At 39.1% G+C, this 22,325-nt stretch overlaps 1 protein-coding gene across 10 annotated transcripts in view; it reads left to right on the top strand.

Moving 5' to 3' along the window:
* Positions 1 to 15,295, top strand: part of ZNF644 (zinc finger protein 644) — an 81,534-nt gene extending 66,239 nt beyond the window's left edge. For 9 of the 10 annotated variants that reach the window (XM_062613138.1, XM_062613135.1, XM_062613139.1 and 6 more), the window contains 4 exons: positions 103 to 708; positions 3,285 to 3,407; positions 10,505 to 10,607; positions 11,096 to 15,295. In XM_062613138.1, coding sequence (XP_062469122.1) covers positions 103 to 708; positions 3,285 to 3,407; positions 10,505 to 10,607; positions 11,096 to 11,288 — 1,025 coding nt within the window. In that variant the 3' untranslated portion in view covers positions 11,289 to 15,295. The remainder of the gene's footprint in view (positions 1 to 102; positions 709 to 3,284; positions 3,408 to 10,504; positions 10,608 to 11,095) is intronic. The other variant, XM_062613144.1, reaches the window with a different exon arrangement.
* Positions 15,296 to 22,325: the final 7,030 nt, after the last annotated feature.

Raw genomic sequence — 22,325 nt, 5'->3', positions numbered from 1 at the left:
CTTGCTTTATCTTGTTGTAAAGCCCCTCGTCGTCGTGATTTGCAGTTGTGATGTCTCACTGCCTGTAGTTGTCAAAAAACATTATTATTGTTTCCTTTGTAGCGATTGAGAAGTCTGAAACTTCCTCTGAGCATACGTGTCAGCTCTGTGGAGGCTGGTTCGATACTAAAATTGGATTGTCTAATCATGTGCGAGGACACCTGAAGAGGCTTGGCAAAACCAAGTGGGACGCACACAAGTCTCCAATCTGTGTTCTGAATGAGATGATGCAGAATGAAGAGAAGTATGAAAAAATCCTAAAGGCTTTGAACAGTCGCCGCATTATTCCCAGACCGTTTGTTGCTCAGAAATTTGCATCAAATGATGACTTTTTATCTCAGAATGTTATACCTCTTGAAGCATACCATAATGGCCTAAAGACTGAAGATACATCTGTGTCTGCATCAGAGGAAGAAGGGCTGAGTTTCCTAAATGAATGTGATGAAACAAAAGCAGTACTACATAATGAAAAAAAAAATCAGTCACTTACACTGATAGAACTCCTGAAAAATAAGAGGTTAGGAGAAGAGAGGAATCCTGATATTTCTCCTCAAAAGATTCATAATCAAACTGCAAGAAAGAGGTTTGTTCAGAAATGTGTTCTTCCATTAAATGAAGACAGTCCATTGATGTATCAGCCACAAAAAATGGACTTGACTATGCAGTCAGGTAAGAAGGTGTTTCTAGCCATCTTGACAGCATTTCCAAAGAATCTGTTAATTCCTAGAGAAGGTACAAGTGCAGAGTATTTTATTTGGAATTCTGTTCATTTAATTCTTATTTCGTTTCCAGAGGACACTGACTGCGAGCAGTAGCACAGCAAATTATTCTGACATGGTCTTACTAAAGTGAAAAATAACCCACAGCAGCACTGAGGGGGTTTTGTATGGAACAGAGTTCCTGTTCTGCATGTGGCTGGGCATACAAACTCAAAGCAGACATAAAATAAGCCTCAGTAAGGAGCAAGACACATCCTCCAATACCAAGTTGAAGTGTCCATGCATATTTGGTAGACTTAACAGTTCTGAAATGTTTGGGCTTCTAACCCTGTTTCTGGGCATTAAAACAGCTGGTTTGGGAGCTACTTCACTGAAGTCTTTCAGGTTTGTGCAAAGCAACATCTGCTCAAACTAACAGAACTGTTGATACTGTTATAAACACATAATATTGCAAAATGGTGAATTGCTGTCAACTAATTCTGATGGTTTTAGGCAATTGTACTCTTACAACATAGGTTAATTCTTGTTTGTTTCGAAATTGCGGCTGCTGTGAGAAACTGATGCTTGCTTAGGGCCTGTCTGTCCTGAGTGAAGACTGTGCTGGTTCAAGCTTTGTTGGAGTACAGTTGTAGCCAGCAGATTCCTGATGCACAGCCCCTGACCCTTATAAGAACCTAGATTGCCCCTCCACTGAGAATTGTGCTGAAACAATTCTGTAATCAACTTCCTTGATACTCTGTATACTAATAGAGTAGGTTTTCAGAGTGATATTTTTAATCTACTTCACATAGTAGACATTCTGGTCTTGGGGAATTCTTACAACAATTCTTTTAACATGTACGTAGAGCTTGTATTTACCCATTTCTTGTTTGGACACCTCCTTATAGTGCTGCAGGAATCTTTAGATTGAGGAGCAGGATCTTATTTTTATACTCCTGAATATTTTTTGTTCTGTTGGTTTTCTTGTTGCTACCCAGTGCAGGTTAGTAAAACTGGCAGTGCCTAGTACTTTTTCACCTATATTCTTGTCTTTCCTTAAACATATAAACACAACAACAATCTGACATGCTTGGAAGTTCTTTTAGGGGACTACAGAAGTGTGGCAGTCAGTCTCTTAACAAAGGTGGCTTTCTAAAATGACATAGTAGAGGTGGAACAGAATTACATCTCTTGTCTTCTGGACATCCGTGGTTGTCCTTTAAGACAGGAAATTGCTTAATAAAGGAAGTGTATCTTTGACAGGCTTAATGATTTGAAAAGCAATGCTAAAGGAATAGCTTGCCAAACCTGACACTCTGTATTGCTTTCTGTTTTAATATTTACTGCTGAATACTAGCTAGTTCCTGTTTGGTTGTGATGGACAACCAGGTAAAAATAAACACGTGCTTGTATAGTACTAACAGTTACGATTGGGGGCCTATCTCTGGCTGAGTTAACAGAATTTGACAACTAACGCACTGCGCCAGTTGAGTTAATACGAAAATACTTAACATAGGTTGAAATTCTTCTGTTTTTCTGTAAAAAAGGCAAATGTTTCTAATTCTGGTTTTTAGTTTTTATAAAGGTTTTTACCAGCCAAGTATTCGTCTTCTGTAACTTGCCTAAAAACAGCATGTCTTCTGTGGGCTGCTGGAGAATAGCATTCTTTCTTTCCATCAAACACAGGGTTTCCAGCTGAGTAGTTTTAGCTTTTTCTGTTTATTCTTCTAATAATTTGTTGATAGAGAACTTGAAATGTTAGTTGACCAAAACAATGTATCTTTGGTAAAACAAAGGGAGAAACATTACCGTGAAGGTGAGCAGGGGATAAGTTATAATGGTTTCTTGGTTTCTTTGTCTGGTAAGTGAGGAGTTCAGTATTGTTTCACTGCTTTCCTGTGATAATAGCATGTTACTCTGTTGATCATTTATTTAGCACAAAGATCTTAGCAAAAAACTTCAAATCATTAACTTTCATTATTGATTGTGCAGCTAAAGTAATGAACAGAAAATGCACTGAACAAATTGTTCTGTCTTAGCAGCTGTTCAGTGCTGTGTTTTACCACCTTTTTCTCCAAGCCTTCAACAGCAGCCTAATTTAGTGTTGAGCTCTTCAGTCTTGTGGGTAAAACACTTTTAATTACCGCCTTGTCAATGAGACTACTTAAATTCCCTTTATGAGAAATGTTGCAAGCTCTGAAATTTCTCAAAAGAATTGTGCTATTCAAATTGCAGGATTGTATTTTGGGACTAGAGCTTCATAATGTGGAGATCTGTAGGAACATGATAGTAGGTATTAACTGCAGAGTAGCCTACTGGGCTCAAGTTGCCTCCTTTCTGTTCTTTTTCAAATGACATGGTTTGGCTTAAAGCACTACATGGAAAACTAATAACAGTTAACTTGGATCCTTCTAATATACTAAACAATTGCGTCAATGCAGTGAATATATTTTAAACCATCTTTATTGCAGAAAACTTTTTACAACGCTTTGAGAATTTCATTTTTTTGAAGAGAGAACTGGATTATAGTTTTCTTTTGAATGATAGGTATGCCTGTGAAGCTTAGAACGTGTGTGCATTGCAATACGACGTTTACAAGTGCTGTTAGCCTGTCCAACCACTTACGCGCTTATGCACGAAAGAAGAGTGCTGGACTTTTGACTGGGACAGGTATGTTTTGTTACAGATGTAAAAGCAAGTCTGTCTATGATACATTTTCCTCATCAGACTGGACAAAAGCATATGTTAATTCAGAATTATTTTGAAGCTTCTACTGGTAAACAGTTGATTTGCCATGAAACTTCAGCAACTTGTAAGCAAAGGTATGTTGCTGTTGTCCACTCTCATGCCTGATTTTCATTCTTATTCATTTATTTTGGATCCAACACTTAAGGTATGTAAGCAAAACTGAGGGATGGTTGCTTAAATTCATTCTCCTACAATATCACAACTTCCAAACCAGCCTTCTAATGAAGTGTTTAAAAGTACCTCACTGACGAGAGGGGGGGACATAAAAACCAACCCCACAACAAGCCAACAAGTAATTTTTACAATCTAGCACATGAAATTGCTAAAAGCACTGTTGTTCAGATAGGAAAAGCAAGTAATTCTACAGTTTGTGTATTTATGGCAACATACTATATGTAGCTGGTTTCATTTCTTGTTTGGCTCACAACCCCAAAATTACCTGGTCTGATGTGGAGTGAGTGCAGTACAGCATTTGGCACTGCTATTAATGGTTTTTATTAAAAACCACTTCACTTTGAAATTCCTTGAATAGTGCATATTTTGCCTGATTTCCAGAGGCCTGCAGTTTGGTTGGCTATATAGGCAGTTTCTGAGTTCAGTTAGATTATTGCTCAGATTACTGAGACTTTGTATGATTGTGCAACAGAGGTGGAATATAGAGAGGAAGATTTGGAGACAAGAAATCAGGGATATTCAGTAATTAAGAAGGGCAGCCATCAGTTTTCTGTGTCATCAAGCACAGATTTTAACTGCAGATGTAATTCATTATGCTAAGAATGACAAACTGAGTTAGGGGCTTTCTCTGCAGAAGGGTAAAAGAAATACTTCTACAGACAGGGCCTGTGGCTGCCAGGTCTTATGTTACATCAAGTTAATGATACAGCATAATAGATTTAGAAGGAAGTCAGCAGATGCAGTAATATCCAATGCATAGGAGTATATGCCTTTAGTTAGTGATTCTGAAAGTTTTCATATTTAGTCAGTAGAAAGATGATGGCAGTGGACATCATTTACCACTGCTGTAACTGTGGTAAGTTACTTTGCTTATATACCTACTGGTGACATACTTTCCAATAGCTGTATATTTAAATTGCATGTTGAAATCTTCAGTGGAGGAAGCGCTGTGGCACATAGGATAGTACACAGAAATTGGATCCTGGCCAAGCTCCTTGTAACTCAGCTTCCTTTTTGCTAAATGGGAAAAGTGAAGGAAGCTTGTTAAGGTGCTTTCAGGGATATTTGTTTTATTTAAAATATGTATTTTTCTAGCGAAGTAGTAGCATGCTCATTGGAGCAGTGGCCACTTTCTTTAAAAGAACTAAGAGAAAACTCCTGAGGCTTGTATCATTGGACCTAGAAGTTTGTTTAAAATTAGGTTAGAAGCAAAATGAGGTTAGAAACAAAGCTGAAAAAGAAAAAAAAAAAAAAGGTTAGAAACAAGAATTTAAAACAACCCAAATCTTTTGATTGCAGAAGCTGGAGCTGATAAATAAATTTGGATAAATTTGGAGATAAACAGCCTGTACCATGTGGTTAAAGGCCCGTCACTGGAGCCAGTCAGTGACTTAGGCTTAAGTTCTAGCTATAACTTCATTAACTTCATGCAATCAATGTTAACTTAGTCATTACTATTAAAACTGCTATAACTGCAAAGTTTGTAAGCTTGCTTGTTGACTTTTCATTTGAGCAAGCTCAATGCAAGGCTCATAGACCAGAAAAATAAGCTTTTAAAAAGTGGTTTTATTTGATATTCCACTTTATATTATAAATTTTAGTGAAGATAAATGTTTTAATGAAACATTTCAATAGCACACACTACTTTTAAACTTTGCTATGAGTGTTGCTCTTGGGGAATCTCAGGGTTTTTTTGTTAAAAGGTGGTTGCAGTTGAGAACAAGATGTCTTTGGTTTGGCTTCAGCCTGGAACCTATATGGAGGCAATGATATGCTCATACAGAAGGTCCCTTCTTCTGCTTTCACAAAGCCTTTGTTATATCTTCTAAAGTAAACATAACTACCAAAAAGAAAGCATGTTGGTTGAATACTTATCTCAGTTTCTTGCTGTAGGTCTGTAATTGTGTGTAAACACAAATTGCAGTTCTGTTAACTGGCAGTTACAGAAGCTGTCTAGGCATTAGTGTTTAGTAACAGAAGTGCAGTGATCTCTCTGTATCACCAAAGGGAGACCTTTCCCAGCACTACATTAGCTAGCGTACTAGTCTTTTGCTCAGTTTTGCAGTTTGTCTGCATGTGGTTTTGATGTTGACTATTACATTGCTTTCCTAGCAGATGCCCTGCTTCTTCAGAGTCAGTAATTGGATCACATTTAGTTTGTTGGGGGTGGGGGGGGTGGTGATGTTTTCTTTTTACTCCAAATACAGCTTGACAGTTTTAGCAATATAATACACTATGTGTGTAACACACTATGTTAAGCATAATGGGAGATCTTAAGAATGGACTCAAGAAAAACATCCTAGATGTACAACTTTCTAGGCTGTTGGCATTTCCTACGTTAGTGTTTATTAAACTTAATTTGTGGCTGTAGTTACGTGGTATGGATCCACTGTATAGCAAATCCTTGTCTAGGTCCATTTGGATAGTTCCTTTTGTATCTGCTTGCATCATGGTCTTCAGGTGTCTGAGTGGAGCATGAATTTGTTGTTAATGTGGTCTGATTTTGAACAACATAATTATTTAATCGCTCATCTTTAGTAGATGACAATCTTGTATATCCGTTTTGATTAAGAGCAACACATCAGTGTTTCTCAGAGGATGTGGCAGACTTGCCTCTTTCTTCTGATTAGAGCACTGGACAGATTTATGCAAGATTTTCACAGTGCATCTTGCTCTTCTTGGTACAGTTTTATATCCAGGCTTCCTTTTCTTTTCTCTAGGTCTCTGTGGACCCTTCCCCTCCTCCCTTGAGTCTTTTGATACTCTCTTGCACCCTGGCTTTTTACATCTTCTCTTTGCTGCCTATTTTCACATTCTCAAGTCTCTTCTTTACAGCTGTCATCTTCTGGGTATCACCATTCTTTCCTTCAGTCTTTGCTTCTGTAGATGGAGACTGCTTTTCCAGAAGTTTGGGGGAGAACAATAGAATACAGAGTGAGGAGTTCGGCCTTTGAGCCAGTAGTATGACTGAGGTAGCAGTTCATGCAGCCATTGTGCTTCCAGATAATTTCTGATACTGCTTTGTCAGAATTGTAGCTTTGGGAAGTTTGACTGGAAGCATATGCAGCTACAGCAGAGACCTGAGATCCACTGGCTTTGCATGTCTGTATTCTGTGCTGCTACACTTACAACTGATTAACTAGCACAATAAGCTGATATTTAGTATCCCATTAAATCCTTCAGGTAGTAAATTACTCGAGGGGGTTTTCAAATACATTTTACTGTGCTGTATTGATGAGAATAGATTGCAAGTGATTGAATCTGAACATTCATTATTCCTTTTTAATTGGCAATGTTTTTAAATGGTTAATTGATCCATTTATGTGTGCAGTTATTCTGCTTGTGTTAGCTTACATATGCTGTGGCAAAAGTAACAAAGTCTGGATGAAGACCCAGCTTCAGTCTTCCTGAAATGAGAAATGTTCCGTGTTGGGGGACGTCAAGAAGTGGAGCATGATTCTGTGCAATTTAGCATAGATGCCCTTTAATTGTGAACTACAGACCAACTGTTATGACATGAAGGACCCATAATTGTGACTTTCCTAGTTCATGTTGTCTTAGGCATGCTCATTTAAGCCTCCCATCTCCATCTGCTTGTAGTCTTTATTGATAAGCAGTCACAGAGTTAAAGAAGGGGTTTATGTGCAACGTTTTTACTTAGGATGTGTTTTTTGAAGAGGTTTGATGAAGTGGTGTAATTGTTTTTTTACAAAAAGGTTTTGGAATAGCAACCAGGAAACACTGGGCAGCCAAGCTTGAAGGAAGGAGGTTTTTTCCAAAAAAGAAGCCTTTATGGAGAATGAGGATAGTTTGCGAGCTCTGATAGCCACAAAGTAGGCTTTAATGGTAGGTGGTTCCTGTGTCTCTCTGGCAATTTGCTGCAATTTCCATGCTGCTTACTGGAACTGAATATCCTTGGGCTCTTCCTGGAAGTGATAAAAACATTTTCTTAGCAGGTCATGCTTTGTTACAGTAAAGGATTGGAAGAACAGTAATTTTTTGGTCAGAACATGGCTTTCTTACAGGTGAAGCAATAGCGTGATGTACTTGATGCTTGCTTGTAAGCGTCGTATCAACAGAGTACTTAAATGTGTGCATGCGACTTCATTTCAACTTGTTACTCGCTGGATGGACACTGGATGTATGTTACAGTTACTGGTACACGTCTCTGATAACTGGCGTTGGAATTACGTTTTTCGATCAGCTTTACCCAGCTGTTACTCTTTCTCCACTTAATTTCCTGCTTCGTGGGAGTAACTTCAAAATGTACTTGTGCTGCTTCGTGCCCCCTAAGAAGTGAAGGAATATGTTCAGTAGATATAAAATGAAAAGGGAACAAAAAATAATCTTGCAGAACACAGGTTTAGTATTCTTAGTGCTTGCTGTCTTTTGGTAACAGCTTCTTGCTCAGGCAAAATCTACTTACAATCCTAGGGAAGTTACTGGAAGAGTGCATTGAGTGATCTGAATGTTTTTTTCTTGATGTCTTTTATGGTGATATTTTCTGTCCTTTGTTTTGTGATTGCTTTATCTGGAGCTTCTGTCCTAAATGGTTCAGAGAAGATGCACATTTTTTTATTTTCCTTGTTTTCTTATTCTTGGAAAAGGTACCTTTCAAGGAAGTAGAAACTACCTCTCGAACATTATGGCAGTTCTGTTTATGTCACTGTCTATTTGCCTGCACAGTACCTTATAGGGTTTTTTTCTTAGAATATTACACACATACAAAGCCATTAGGTTTCAGGAACTCTGTTGCAGAAGACCAGTTCAGGTTTAGCAAGAAACTGAAAGCTCTGTGAAATGCTTGGGATGTATGTGAACAGAATCTAAGTTCTTGATGGGAATGAATGTCTTACTTTTGCCAATGTGAAGGAAGTAAGCTAGTTCTTGTTTCAAATGCTTGGAGGCTGCTCTAGAAGGAGCCTGCTGTCTACTGCCCTTTTTTTTTACTCATATCAACTGACATCAGCTAACTGACATCAGACGCAACTCATGGATGTGTTTGCATTCAGATACTGACTTCTGTTCCCTCCTTCCCACGATGTTCTGCAAAATGAGCAGTAATGGCAAAGCTTTTGCTGTAATAACTGCTTCAGACACGTTGCCTCTCCTACAAGTATTTCCCTTCCGAGAATGGGTATCTGGGTTTCAGTATTTTATGTGCTTACATGTCTGGTGGTGGTGTTAGTGATGTTGCGGTATGTAAAGTATTTATACTACTTGGTAGTTCCTACAGCCTGAAAGTTAGTTGGATTTTTTTTCTTCCTAATTATATGAAGAATAAGCTTTTGATAAGAGCATAAAACATTAAGAACCTATTGCTTGTTCACTTTTCCAGAAGTTGTCTTGGCCATTTCTATTTCTCTCTCTCCCCCGCCACCTCAGGTTACTGCCTTTATATCCACACTGCTTTCATTGTTGCTATCAGAAAATATGCCGTTGAGCCTCATCTTCCTAATGATGGCTTAACGCAGGCTCTGAAGGAAGTCTCTTCAGGTTGATACCTGCTTTCTACTTGTTTGATTAGTATCTCTGGTACCTTCAAACCTCAAAAATTCATTCTGAGTTTTCTAGATAATACAGAAATCTTCAGATCTGGGGATGGAACTGGGAAATACCAAGTGTATCCTACAAGTTAACACTTTTGGCTACAGGGGTGTTCATTTAGAGGGCATAACAAAAGCAGGACGTGTGTTCTTTAAATCAGCATGTTTTGCCTCACCAGATGATGTCTTATACTTCAGAATATTGGGATTTATTCTTCTGTTTTGTATTACAGGGGTCAAAACTTAGACAAGTGTAACAATTACTTTGTTTTTATTTTACTGTTAAGATGCTCTAGTAGCATAGCATTTTACCTTTGTGGTATCAAGAATACCACTTGTTATTATCTTTCGGGTTTCTGTGGAGTTTTAGTGTCAGTGTCTTAAAGTAGAGCTAGATTTACTTCTCAGTTCAAGCAGTCCCAAACATCTTGATTTTTTTCTTGAGCTTTATCAGCTGTTTTCATCATAACAATATTAACTCAGTTTAATTCCCTCATCCCCTAACTTTGGCTGCTGCTTAAAGTCAAACTTCAGGTTTTGTTACAGATTTCCATCGCATCTGTTTATGGGAGGTACAGACCTCAGTGCTAACTGAACACAGTGGCTATGTGCTTCCTGTTCACACACATTAATTTCATACATAGTTTCAAATGCTTAGATTGAATTTCAGAAGTGGCTTTGCCATCCCTGTTGATTGTCCCACTGTGAAGGATTAACACATAGTTCTTACAAGATGCATTAGAATTCAGACAGGAGTGAGGGAAGCTTCATTTGAAACTTAAAATAACTAACTTTTGCTTTATGTTGAAAACAAATAGGTGATTTATTCAAACTAGAAATTCTTGATTGTATTGGCTGAAAGCTGCAACTTTATGAAGTTGTAGACTGGTTGAAAATGAGTGGTCTTACGATGGTCCTTGAAACACAAAACAAGTTCCAAGATTTTGACAGCATTTTATGCATGAAAGGGAATTTCCAATGGTACTTTGCTTCTATTGCATTCTCTAATAGGTTAGTAGGTGCTTGCTGATACTAAAACAACAGTTTAATGCCAAATGTCAAATTATCTAGGCTTCTAAAGAGCAAGCACTGTGCTAAGCTAAAAAAGCTTCATGTGTTTTGCCAGTAAATTTCTTAGAGCACACTGTAATTGTTTTCAATTTACATTATAATTAAATGTAGAATAAAAAGGAGGTAAATGTCTTTTCACTACTGCTATAGGGGATGCTTACTAAATATCTCTGTTTGGTTAACACTTATTGAAGTATCACTTTCACATACAGAAATTTCTCTTCCTAGCTTTAGACTGTAAGCAAAAGAAGTCAAGATCAAGATCTGGAAGCAAGAAAAAAATGCTGCCATTACCTCATAGTGCTGATGAAGTTTACATACTCAGATGCAGGTACATAGGATTATTTTATTGAACAAATAAAATAATCTTTAGAGCTCACTAAGTTTAATCATAAGAAAATTTAAGATTATATCCTGTAAATGTGTTTGTATTAAATTTAATAATAAGGGAGGGGGAAATGGTTGCATATTTTAATTAACTTAAGCAAGAGGACTTGAATCAATCATACTCAGGCATTAGGTTGCCAACTTTCTCTAGCTAAAATCTTATTGGTCATGTCTGGGTAATATTCAGTCCTTCAAAAGAAACCTTACGTAAGGACAGACTGTTATTGCTAGTGTTAAAAATGTGTCAGCTGTATAAACTGCAGGGGTTTGTGCTCAAAGTTACTGTAAATGAACTCAATTACTAACATTTTCAGCTAAAATACATAGAAACAAGCTTCAAGAAAATTCAGACTTTCCACTTAATGTCTTGTCTTTATAGTTTTGCAGTAGAGCTAGATATATCTTGATGGAATAATTTTAATGTCTGCATAGGTTTTGTGGTCTGGTCTTTCGAGGACCTTTGTCTGTTCAAGAAGACTGGATAAAGCACTTGCAGCGACACATTGTCAACGCAAATCTTCCACGGACTGGAGCTGGCATGGTTGAAGTCACATCACTACTTAAAAAGCCTGCTTCAATTACTGAAACTTCGTTTTCTTTACTGATGGCAGAAGCAGCATCATAGAACAAGGAAACATTTTAAATTTTAATTGGATGTAAATTTGAAATACTTTGTCTTTTTTTAAATAAATTGCTACACTAAATTATGTTTATAAATGCTAAAGACAGAAAAATAGAGGAAGTGGATTACAGTAACATCAAAAGAAATTGAATACTTAACAGTTACAGTAAGTAGTCTTTATATTTTATATAGGGTGGAAGATGTGTTTTTAAGGTTTATTATGTTTTTGTCAGTTACTGTGTTCACTATCAATACAAGACCATTACATGTACGACAGCCATTTTTAAATTGTTGCACATGGGTACTTAAAAGACAGATTTTAATAAAACAAAGAATCCATGTTCTCTTCAGTGTTACCCAAATCAAGGCTCTGTTTATTCCAAAAAAGAATTACATAGTAAAATAAGATATTATTATATTTTGTTTGTATGTATGTAGTGTTTTGTATAATACCAAGAACTGCTAATACAATTTACTCAACTTAGGGCATTAAATATCATGTACTTCATAGTTCAAGAGACTGTTTCATTCAAATAGGGCAATTAGTACTATTCTATCTAGGTGTGTAAGTGTTTTTTTTAAATCACATGAGGCTTTTTGTACTAAAAAAGTGGAGGGAAACTTGTTTAAACAAATTTCTAAGAGAAATATGTACATAATACTGGAAATTTGTGGTAAGGAAATATTCTTTACTTCAGTTGCATTTCTCACTGACAATAAAGTGGTGCATCCATGCTACCTCCTACTTGTCAACAAAGATGGTATTTACCCTTGTTTTTGTAACATAGTAGATTCAATCCAACTTTCTTTATTACAACGCATTTTTTTGTTAACAAGTTTGTTTCTTTATGATGATTTACTTAAAGTCTGACTTGCTTACAGAAGTTTGCCTCTCTACTATTTTATTTAACACTGTAGAAATGTACTAATAAGCATTGCTCACTACACGGTTAGAGTAGACTTTTCATTTATAATTCTGTTTAAAAGATTGATCATTTTAGAGAATTCGAACACAGGTTGAAATGTTTCTACATATGAAGAGAATGTTTACAACTTAAAATTTAGAGCTTGTTTTGGATGTGATTATATGTATGAAAACTGTAACACTATGCTCATGCTAAGGACCTACTTACAGAATTACTGAAATAAATGTGCTGTGAGGATGGAAATATGGTGCAGGTGTCTTGGTCATGATAAATTGTGTTTGTTCATTTAAACTGTCTTCAGAACATGATTTTTGTTCAAATTAGATTCCTCTACAAATCAATTTTGTATGCGAGTAACATTTCATTTTACTCATATAGGGTAACAGATACTGTAGTTAAGCCAAGGATATGCATTGATATTTTCTTTATATGTAAATAAAGCTAAAAGCAGTTAAGAGGAGTATTTTGGTAGAGTATATACATACCTCACTGCCAGTGAAATTGCTTTCCTATGGTATATCTCCTTACCAGAAAAATCTCTAAATAAAAAGGTTTAAAGAAAATCTAAATGTCTATAATGTGAAGCATTTATTTGCATTGTGTGAATTAAGTTTGTGAAATTGATTTGTCTTGCTTGAGATTAGAATCTTCTCATGATCTTAAGTGAAAGTACATTTACTTGCAATAAACTGACTTGTTCACAGACGCATTACATTGGATTGGTGGAAAATGTGAAGGGAAATGTCTGTCTTCCTGTATGTGCACAGCTCAGAGTTAACAGACAAGGCTTGTGAATGTTCTGGTGAAATAGATGGGCTGAAACTGCTCAGCTGTGCAGAACAGGGTCTTGAGACAAAGCCATCCGAGCTCTGTCAAGGCTTTCATTAAATCAGTGCTGTCAGATGTTTTACTGTACAAGTTGCTACAGATAATTTTAGCTTTATTGTCAAAATTTATTCCCTTTTTTTTTTTTTAGCTCGAAGATCTGGATCAGTACTGGAGAAAAAAATAGAGATTTTAGGAAAGGTAACTGGGATGTTGAAGTGTGTTGCAGACAAATTATGCGTATGCAGACTAACACAAGTTTAAAATCAGTGGGTGATTGTGGGGTTGTTTTATAAACAGTGAAAATGGAAGTTTGACAGCAGTGTGTGAAAACGGGATAGAAGGAAGTGATCAAATCACCTTGAATGTTTATAATGCTTTAATAGAGTGCTTGTTTACCTTCTCACCAAAAAAGGTGCTTGTGAGAGCGCCATATTTTGTGGCTATTTAACAGATAAATCAATTAAGTGCAAATGATATTTATCTAGTATTGTTAAGAATGCTTGTAAGGTAAAGCCATACTGTGCGGAATTTCGCATTAGCAAAGATCTCCATTAGGTTCATAACGATAAAAACCCTAGTTAATTCTGAATTACTTAATTCATTAAATCCCAATAGTGAGCTGTTTTGTGTAACACTAAAATGCAAGGTTGTGTCTGAAGAACAGGGAGCTTTAGGGCTGATTAGTTTCCAAATGAGATTCTTTTGATGAGGAGCAGCAGTTTTCAGTGGCGGCTCGCATCAGATCCTTGGCAATCTAATTTGAAATAGATACAGAAGTTCTAGAGCTCTTCTGATTATTAAATTAATTGCATATATGATTGATATGGACTGAATGGTCTTGAAAAACTACTGGTAGTTGAGTTACCCTCGAGCTTTCTTTAGCCTCTAGTCCTCTGTGGAGCTCTTTTCTTGTTTTCTGGTGTTTGGAAATACAGATCTTCTGTCACTACCTACAAGGAGGAAAAAAAAAGTCCCCCTTTCCAGAGTTACAGACATTCTAAATAATCTGGTAGAAGCCAGTTAATTAAATCAGTTGCTTTATGGTACGAATCTCATGTTTTGAGATGTGTGGCTTGAGAGGCTCTGTGGCAGCCTCTGCCACAGGACTGGACTGACAGAATTGCACATACAAACACAAGTGTTGGTCTCTTCCCGTTAGGTAGTTTGCTTTGGGATGAAGGCTGCAGTGGTGTAGCAGTTTTTGGTAGTGTGTTTAGGCTGTATGTGTGGGAACTTGGAGATGGAGGCAAGTGCTTAACAAATGTTGATTCATAAAGATCCCTGGGCATTTACTGCCGTTTGCCATGTACTGCTTCCTGTGCACTCTGTGAACTGTATTAGGTGGGACGCTCCCACAGGTTGAGGCAGTCCAGCTCAGCCCATAGATCCAACTTTTGCATTCCTAGGGCTCATCTCCAGCCCTGGTGCCAGAAGTGAGCTGCTGACTCTTCTCTGTGGGAGGAAAAGCACAGACCAGACAATAGCCACTGGGGAGGGAGAGCAAGCATGTAACATGCCGAAGGTGGGGATTGTAACAGTTGGGGCTTATGTCCTGGGCGGACTTTCTGTGTTTGAGCTATGTGTCTGTCGAAGGTCCTGCCTTTTCAGCCGCATTCAGGGAAATCACCAAGGTCTCTGAGGTAAGTGGATCCCAGGAGGAATGTGAGTCATGAGTTGGGGCTCAGAGAAGTGCATCCATCCCGAGTTTGAAAAGGTCAGCAGCATGGGACTGAGAAGGGGAGATCTTTTCCTGCAGGGCTGGTTTGACTCCAGTGCTTTTTTTGGGCCAGGTGTGGTTCTGGGTTTCCTGTGTATCATTAGTGCTTTAAAGAGGGGTTTCTCGCTAAATCTTCTACCTGACTCTGAAAACAAACGTGGGGCAAATGAACAGCAAGTATCAAGTACTTTCTTTTAACTGAGTGGTAAGGGCTGCATGCAAAGGCTGTTTAGCTGAGCACTATGGTTAACAGACTTTTCCACTTTTTGTCACAGTAGTTAATGCCCTGGATACTTAAACACCAGTTGAATATTTAAAATAAATTTGGTTTATATAGTTTTGACTTTATTTTTTAAATCCTGTTAGGATGGTAATTCCTTAAAAAAACTGCCTGCATTATGATTTCAGATATTTCAATCCACCATGCTTTGTAGGTGCTGTTGCCTGATCCATGGGTAGCAATTTTGGTGTAATGGAAACATGTGGCCATAGTGCCAGGTCTGTAATCTCTTGCAATAAAATGTTCCTTTTTAACACTGCAGGCTGCTTGGTGTTCTTCCTGTTGTTCGGAGCTGAGCTGCATGGCACACCTGGCTTAACCCGGGGACTTCCACCCTAACCTGAATAGTTGCATGGCGAGGCAAAGAGGACAGGTCTGTTGGCTTTAGCCTTCTGAGAAGTCAGAGGTGAGGCAGAGAGAGGCTATTTGCATTGCAGCATTGGGGAACAGAATGAGGACTGGGAAGGGAGGCTATTGCCCAAGACAGGAGCCCAAATCGGATGACAAATCACGAATGACAGCGATCTCATCTGCACATATCCTCCCACTTCTCAGGCTGCATAATCTATTTTTTTCACCTTCTTTCCCGATTAGAAGCAGTTTGTCCCTACAGTGCTAGCTGCACAGTGCCTTCCATGTACTCCTGGACCCAGAGTACTCAGAAAAACCCAACCTACCTGGTGCTCTGCACCTTCTCCTGCTACAGCATGAAAGAAGTCATTGCCATACCACTATGGTGTGGCACACACAGAGAGCATAAATGCAGGGGTTGGTCAAATTTGGCATGAAAGAATATTGGCAGTGTTGTTTACTTGTTTAAACAAGGGCTGGAGTGGGGGTTACCTCCACGCTGTCTTACTAGGGTTGACGTACTGGCACTGCTCATTCTTATTTGTAGTTGCGCTATAGGCTGATGAACTTGTATTGAAAAAAGCAAAGCAGGAAATCCCTGTAACTTTAGTGCTCTGGTCCCCTATTAGTGGTGGAATCACCATCCCTGGGAGTGTTCAAAACCCATGTAGATGAAGCCCCTAGTGACATGGTCTAGTGGTGGCCTTGGCAGTGCTGGGGTAATGGTTGGACTTGATGATCTTAAAGGTCTTTTCCAACTTCGTTGATTTTATTATTCTATGATTAAAATTTTAATACAGGTCAGCTAACAGCCTTTTATAAAACTTGTTAGTAACATTCAAGTGTAGCAAGTAGAACAACGTTGTGGTCCAAGTAGCTGGCGCCTGGCTGCACCCAAGCACAGGCAACCCCAACCTGCCAGAACGGAGGTGGAGGAGTCTGTATTGCTGGTTATGAAGGCGGTTTGCACATGTTACCTGAAGGCTGACATGCTGCTATTTTGGCTAGAAATAAACGGAGTAAACGCATCCCTGTAGGGATGCTTTTCTCTAGGAGGAGGCAAAGTTTGTTATAAAAGCCCTGAAAGACCTTTCTTGTGCAGGCCCTGCACTCATTTTGCTGCAATTAAAACTCAAGGAAGTAGCATCCGTCGTAACTGTGAGCCCAGAGACCTCATGATTACAAGTCTTACTGTCCAGTGGGGGAACAGAGGGAGCCCTGGAGCCTTCTCACAGCTTCCAAAGTGCTTATACTGTACATACTGTATAACCTGCAGCACTGTTGGGCTTTCTGTCCTGTATCTTCACTTAAAAGTACGCTTTTAACTCAAGATCTGAGGGATGAACAAGAGATGATTTCAGGGTTGGAACTAGATGATCTTAAGGTAATTTCCAACCCTATGACTCTATAATCCCTCTGCTTTTGTGTCAGAGACCTGCAACACAAACTGCTTACATGGCATGTATGGTGAGTATTCCTAAATATATATACCACTTCTTAAACAGCTGATTATGGGAAACTGGAAACTTCACAGTTAAACATCTGTTTACGTATCTTTAAGCCAGCAGCAGCTGTGAATCATGTTTGTAGCTCTCTGTGAAACTCCTCCAATCCATCCTCACTGCTGCAGCAACTAATGCTGTAACTCTGAATCCCATCGTGCTCTTTGAAACAGCTTCAGAACAGAAGTGGCTTGGCGAAGCAGCGAGGAAGCCAACACCATTAACCTGTGTTTTAACCAAATAAGGAATTCCATGTCATCCAGGTACAAGTCTTGCTGACAAGAAATGATACTTTCATCTGTCTCTTGTCTGAATAAAACAATTGTGTGAAAGTGGGAGAAAGAAAAGAGCCTTATTTGGATAAAGCAGCAGGGAAAAAATGTTTTTTTTTAAACAAACAAATGAACAAAAACCCCATAGGTTGAAACAGAAACTGCAAACGGAGAAGACAGTGTAAGCCTGAGGTTGGCACTTGTTTTTGTAGTCCTTGGAATCCTGATGATGGCTGCATTTGCTGTGCCTCCAAATCTTCAGGGGTGCGTTTGGGTCCCTGGCACAGGGGAGGTTAGGGCAAATATTATCCTTAGCTGAGCAGCCAAGGAATACGTTAAACCCAAACTGTTAAAGAAATGGGTAGTGACAGGGAAAAGAGGTTTTAAATCCCATTTCTTGTGTTGAAAGTCAAGTGTACCATTCCCTTTGCTATCTGGAGTACATTTACTGGTGCTTTTTATGTGCTACGTACAAATTCATAGGCATTTGGTCCAATCATGAAGGAACTTTAGCTGCTCTTCCCACATGTGGCCTCAGTCACAAATTTGATGCTGAGATCTGAATATTCTGGGTTCTGTTCATGCAGGAATTACCATTCACTGCCTACAAAAAAATCACTATTTTTCATCCATCATTTGACAACATCCTCTTATTGAAATAACCTCCAATACTGAGCTCAGTGTTCTCTGGCTGCAGCTGACCATGAGTGCTAATGAATGACTAAAGACCTTGACCCAGAATGTGAGTGTTCTTCCAGGATCCCAAACTCATTTCTTTGCCCTCAGGCCCCAGTTCCCATCTGGGGATGGTACTTAGCCGCGTCTCACTGGGCTGCTAACCTGACCATTTTCATTATCTTCATTCCTAGCTGGGTCTGTTTTCCTTTTCCTCGATTTTTGCTTATATCCACATTTGCTTTTTCTTCTTCGTTTTTCATCTCTCTTGTTCTCTAGGACTTTATTTTACCTCTGGCTACCAGTGATGAAGCTTTTTTGGAAAGTCCCATAAGCTATATCACTGTGAACACAGATAGAGTACTGTTTAGTATTCTTAAAAGCATAGCTAATGGCCTGATTTCTGATTTATTTTATATGGAGGCAGCAGCCTCCAGTGGTGGGGGAGGAGGAGATATTTAGGTTTTTGGAAGAAGAATTATACAGAACACAAGTCCCAAGTTATAGAGTTGGTACCAGCCCAGGACTGGCGATGACTTTGCTCTTGGGAGCTTATGGGCAATCCGCGTCCATCTGGATCAAGAGTACTCTGAAAAATCCAATATACTTGGTGCTCTGCAACTCCCTCATCTGCTGCAGCCCATGGGCATGAGCCCATCTTGGAAAGGGAACATTCTGTACCCTCTTTCTGGTTTGTCTGCATAAACATGGATTCCTGGCTTTGCTTTGCTTGCTTTCTTTTGGGTTTTCCTTCTTTTTCCTCTTTTTTTCTTCTCTTTTTTTTTTGTTGTTTTTCCTTTTTTCCTGACAGCCTTTGTGAAACCATATAAGTATTTAGAAAATGGAGCATTTGCTTGAATGATTTTTGTTAAGAAGCAGCTGGTCAGCTTCTTCGAGCAATGCAAAACATGGATGTCTATTAAAAAACGGTAAAATCACATTGGAGAACCCTAGCCCATTTACTGAATGCAGTAGATAACATGAAATTCTTAGAAAATTGTGATTTCAGGTCTAGGTGTAGAAATCAGCCAAGAGTACATGAGTAGCCCCCTCCACTGCCAGCAGCAAACAAAAATAAGCAGCCTACAGGTTTCTGTAATTCACTGCAGTATGCAGCAGCTGGCACGGAATTCCCCCAAGGAATGGGAAGAAGAGGGGGAAGCCCTGCTTTTCAGTTCTCCTGATGTAACATGTTGTGTGTGCTGGGCTGTGGAAGTTGTATGATGGTCCAGACTACATTTCCTTCATGTTACCTTAGGAGTTGAAAGCAGCAGGTATGTTACATGGGAGTATCTGCAGTCTAGATGTGGATGATACCTGCTACTGTGGCAGCCAGATTTACAGTGTCTTAGTCTCTTTTGAAGCAGTAGGTGCTTATCTTGCTGTCGTCTTCCAGATTTCAGATGTCTTCCCTACCTTAACAGACTGAAAATGGCTATCCTGGCATCAGTGTGGTGTTTAGGTACAGTTAGTGCTGTAACTGGAAAACAAACCATGGCCAAGGGTGCTGCTGGGGACACACCGAATGAAGCCACATCCTACTCCTTCAGCTCTCCTGAAGTACTCCATTAATGTTCAGATGACCTGATTATTGCTGGAAGCTCATTGGATGGGAGAGAGGAATTGTGCCTACTGCTGGAAACATTGCTCAGAAGCTACTAGTGTAAGTATTTTCTGGTATATTCAAGTAAAAAGTATGATTTTACTATTATGATGGTAAGTATACTAGTATGTTGGTGAAATGCACCTGCTTTAAAATACTCTCCTTGAGAAGTTAATAGGAGGAGAATAAGAAGTGCCAAATGTAGTCTCTCTGAGAAACTGGTGCATCTGACATGGAAAAATGTATCTTTGCTTCAAGATCAGGTATTAGGTAAGAAAATAGCAGATGTGATTAAACTACTTTGGGGAGCCTTAACAGATGTATCTGCTGCTTCTAACAAAGCCTGTAAGCCTGAACATTTTGTTTTCTTCCATGCAAAACATGGCTTACACACTATAGAATGGGAAATGCAAGATAAAAAGGAGAAAATTATCTCACTGCAGTATTTTCATTAGGATTGTGCAAGGTAAGTCATTTCCCATAAAACAGGAGGAGGAATGAGCTGTGGAACCCGGGTGTGCTGCAGCAAGGCTGGTAATTAGAATGTAGTCAGGCAAAATCACAAGGGGGTATGTAATAAAAGCAAGCTTTAATGTGATTTAATTACCATGACGGAGTTGCATTCAGTGAGAGTCTGGTCACCCAGTGCAGTGTGACATCCTCCTCTATAGAGATGTGTTCCTGAAGAGGCTTCCACCTCAGCCATCTGGCTCGGCCACAAGTGCAGTGCAGTGAGGGACATGGAGTCCAGTGGGACTCACTAAACTTGCTGTAATGTAGGCACAGCATCTTGTAACAAAAGCGTGAATACAGACCTAATTCTGTCTCATGTGGGAGTATGTCATTTAAAAGAGATTAAAGCCTAAGATATAGTGTGTTCTGGACACATGCCTATAAATCTCCTTCACGTATATCACTGCTCACAAGCACAGTGGGTGAGGGATGTGCTGGGCAGCATGGGCTATGGCAAAGCACTGCACTCTGGCTCAAGGAATTTATAGCACTTATCATGCACAGTTGCAAAAGCCCAGTGATGGCAAGGACACGTGAGCTAGCTTTTTTTCCTCCACAGCTTCCATTTTGAAGAGTACTTCTGCTTTTAAGGGCCTTTATTTTACCGTTGCCCATATTTTAACTCTGGTATTTTTGGTGTCTGGTTTCTTCTCATCAGTGCATAACTAATGGGAGGCAGTTTATTTGCTTCCACGTCCAAACTTTCTGTGCCATCTACTAAATGTTCTCTAAGTCTGGTGTAGTTGTTGCTGTCCTTTAAAGCATAATGGATCTATATGCCTTTCGCTGGTACTCAGAGACTATCACTAACAGCAGGCAGGGCAGCTCCTTCTGCTGAAGTCCCAGCCCAAGCTGCCTTCCAGGAAGCAACTTCTTTGGGAGTGGATCTCAGTCACTTTTCTCTCTGCTTTTAGTGTCAAGCCTTGTCTTGGCTCTAATGGGAATTGTCCACTTATATCTGTCTCCCTCTGACAGCACCATGCTTAAAATTGGCTTTTTTTTTTTTTTCCTTGCATAAATACATAGCCTGTATTTGTAAGGCTCTGTTTGGGCCACGCAGTTTTGGTAGCCAAAATTATTCTGTGAAGTGAACAAGTAACTGGCTGCTTTACAGACATAACAATTCTATAAACAGCTTCTATAAGTCAAATAGTTTTAATTCCAGTTTAATTATTTAAATGGAGGTTGTGGGTTTGGGATGGTTGTTGTTGGGGTTCATTGGGGTTTTGGTTTTGTTTGGTTTTTTTTGAGGGGTTTGGTTTGTTTTCAAAAAGTAGGTGGATTTTGGATTGCTCACCCATGTAAAGGACAAACTACAGGGACAAAAGGCACAATTTGAAGGCAAATGAGATACTTGAGTTGCAGAAATCTTAACACTTCACCTGAACAGAGAGAAATGCCTAAATATGTCAGTAAAATAGATGCTAGCTAATGCTGGAGCTCTCTAGAAAGGTCTTGTCAGCTCTGCTGTGAATACTCAGTTCTGAGCACAGTTATTCCACCCAAATACATTTGGCTTGTGTCTTCTCTTGCTTGTTCACAGCACAAGAAAGGTAAAAAGAAGATGTTTCCTGCCCTGCTTGGGCTGATGCAGCGGAAGCTTTCACCATGTGAAACTCCTGAAGGCAATCAGTCTTAGTCACAGGTAACATTCTGATGATGAAGAAATTTGGGAAGTGATTGGTCCAATGAGATCAATGGTTAAAAGCCTCAGCAATGCTCACACTTAAGGGCTACCTATATATTCCCCTTTGTTAAGGCAATAGTAGGCAGAGCAGAGACAAGGACTTGAAGTTCCGCAAGGCTGATGATGCTTGTGGACCAGAAGGTACCCTATCTTGTTTGTCCTCCTCTTGTTTGCCCCAAATCCTGTTTGTGAAATGAAGTGTTCTGGAACAAATGTAGAGGAGCCTGGGTGGCCATGATGCTGCTGAGAATGTGAGCTTGTTTTCCTCATTTGGGTTGTTCTTTTTCCTTTAACCTGTATTTCACTAAGTTTATATGTTGATTTTCAAGCATAATGGATATTCTGAAATGAGTAGCATCAAGACAGGAATCAGATTAGCTCTCCGAGTTCTACTGTGTATGACGTGGAGTAAATAAAGAGGGCTGATGCTGAGTGTGTTAGAGCTGTGTGTCTCAGCTGATGGAATAACGGGCTTTCTGTCTCTCTGTGCGCAACTGAGGTGTTCAGATATTGCTGAACAGTCACTCATCACGTTGGATGTTACTGCTGCTGTTCTTAAAGCAGGTTGGTAGAGAGCTACATTTTAGAAGATTTCCCTATACTCCAAAGGATGGAGGCAGGCAATGATAAAATATCAACTATGAGAACAAAAAAGGAGAAGCTTGAGAACTGTCAGGGATAGATAA

Source organism: Pezoporus occidentalis, unplaced genomic scaffold, assembly GCF_034315485.1.
Source record: "Pezoporus occidentalis ecotype Australia unplaced genomic scaffold, CSIRO_AGI_Poc_V1 ctg164, whole genome shotgun sequence".
NCBI classification, from domain to species: domain Eukaryota; kingdom Metazoa; phylum Chordata; class Aves; order Psittaciformes; family Psittacidae; genus Pezoporus; species Pezoporus occidentalis.
Note: the sequence above shows the minus strand (reverse complement) of the source record. Positions and strands in the feature narration are given on the sequence as shown.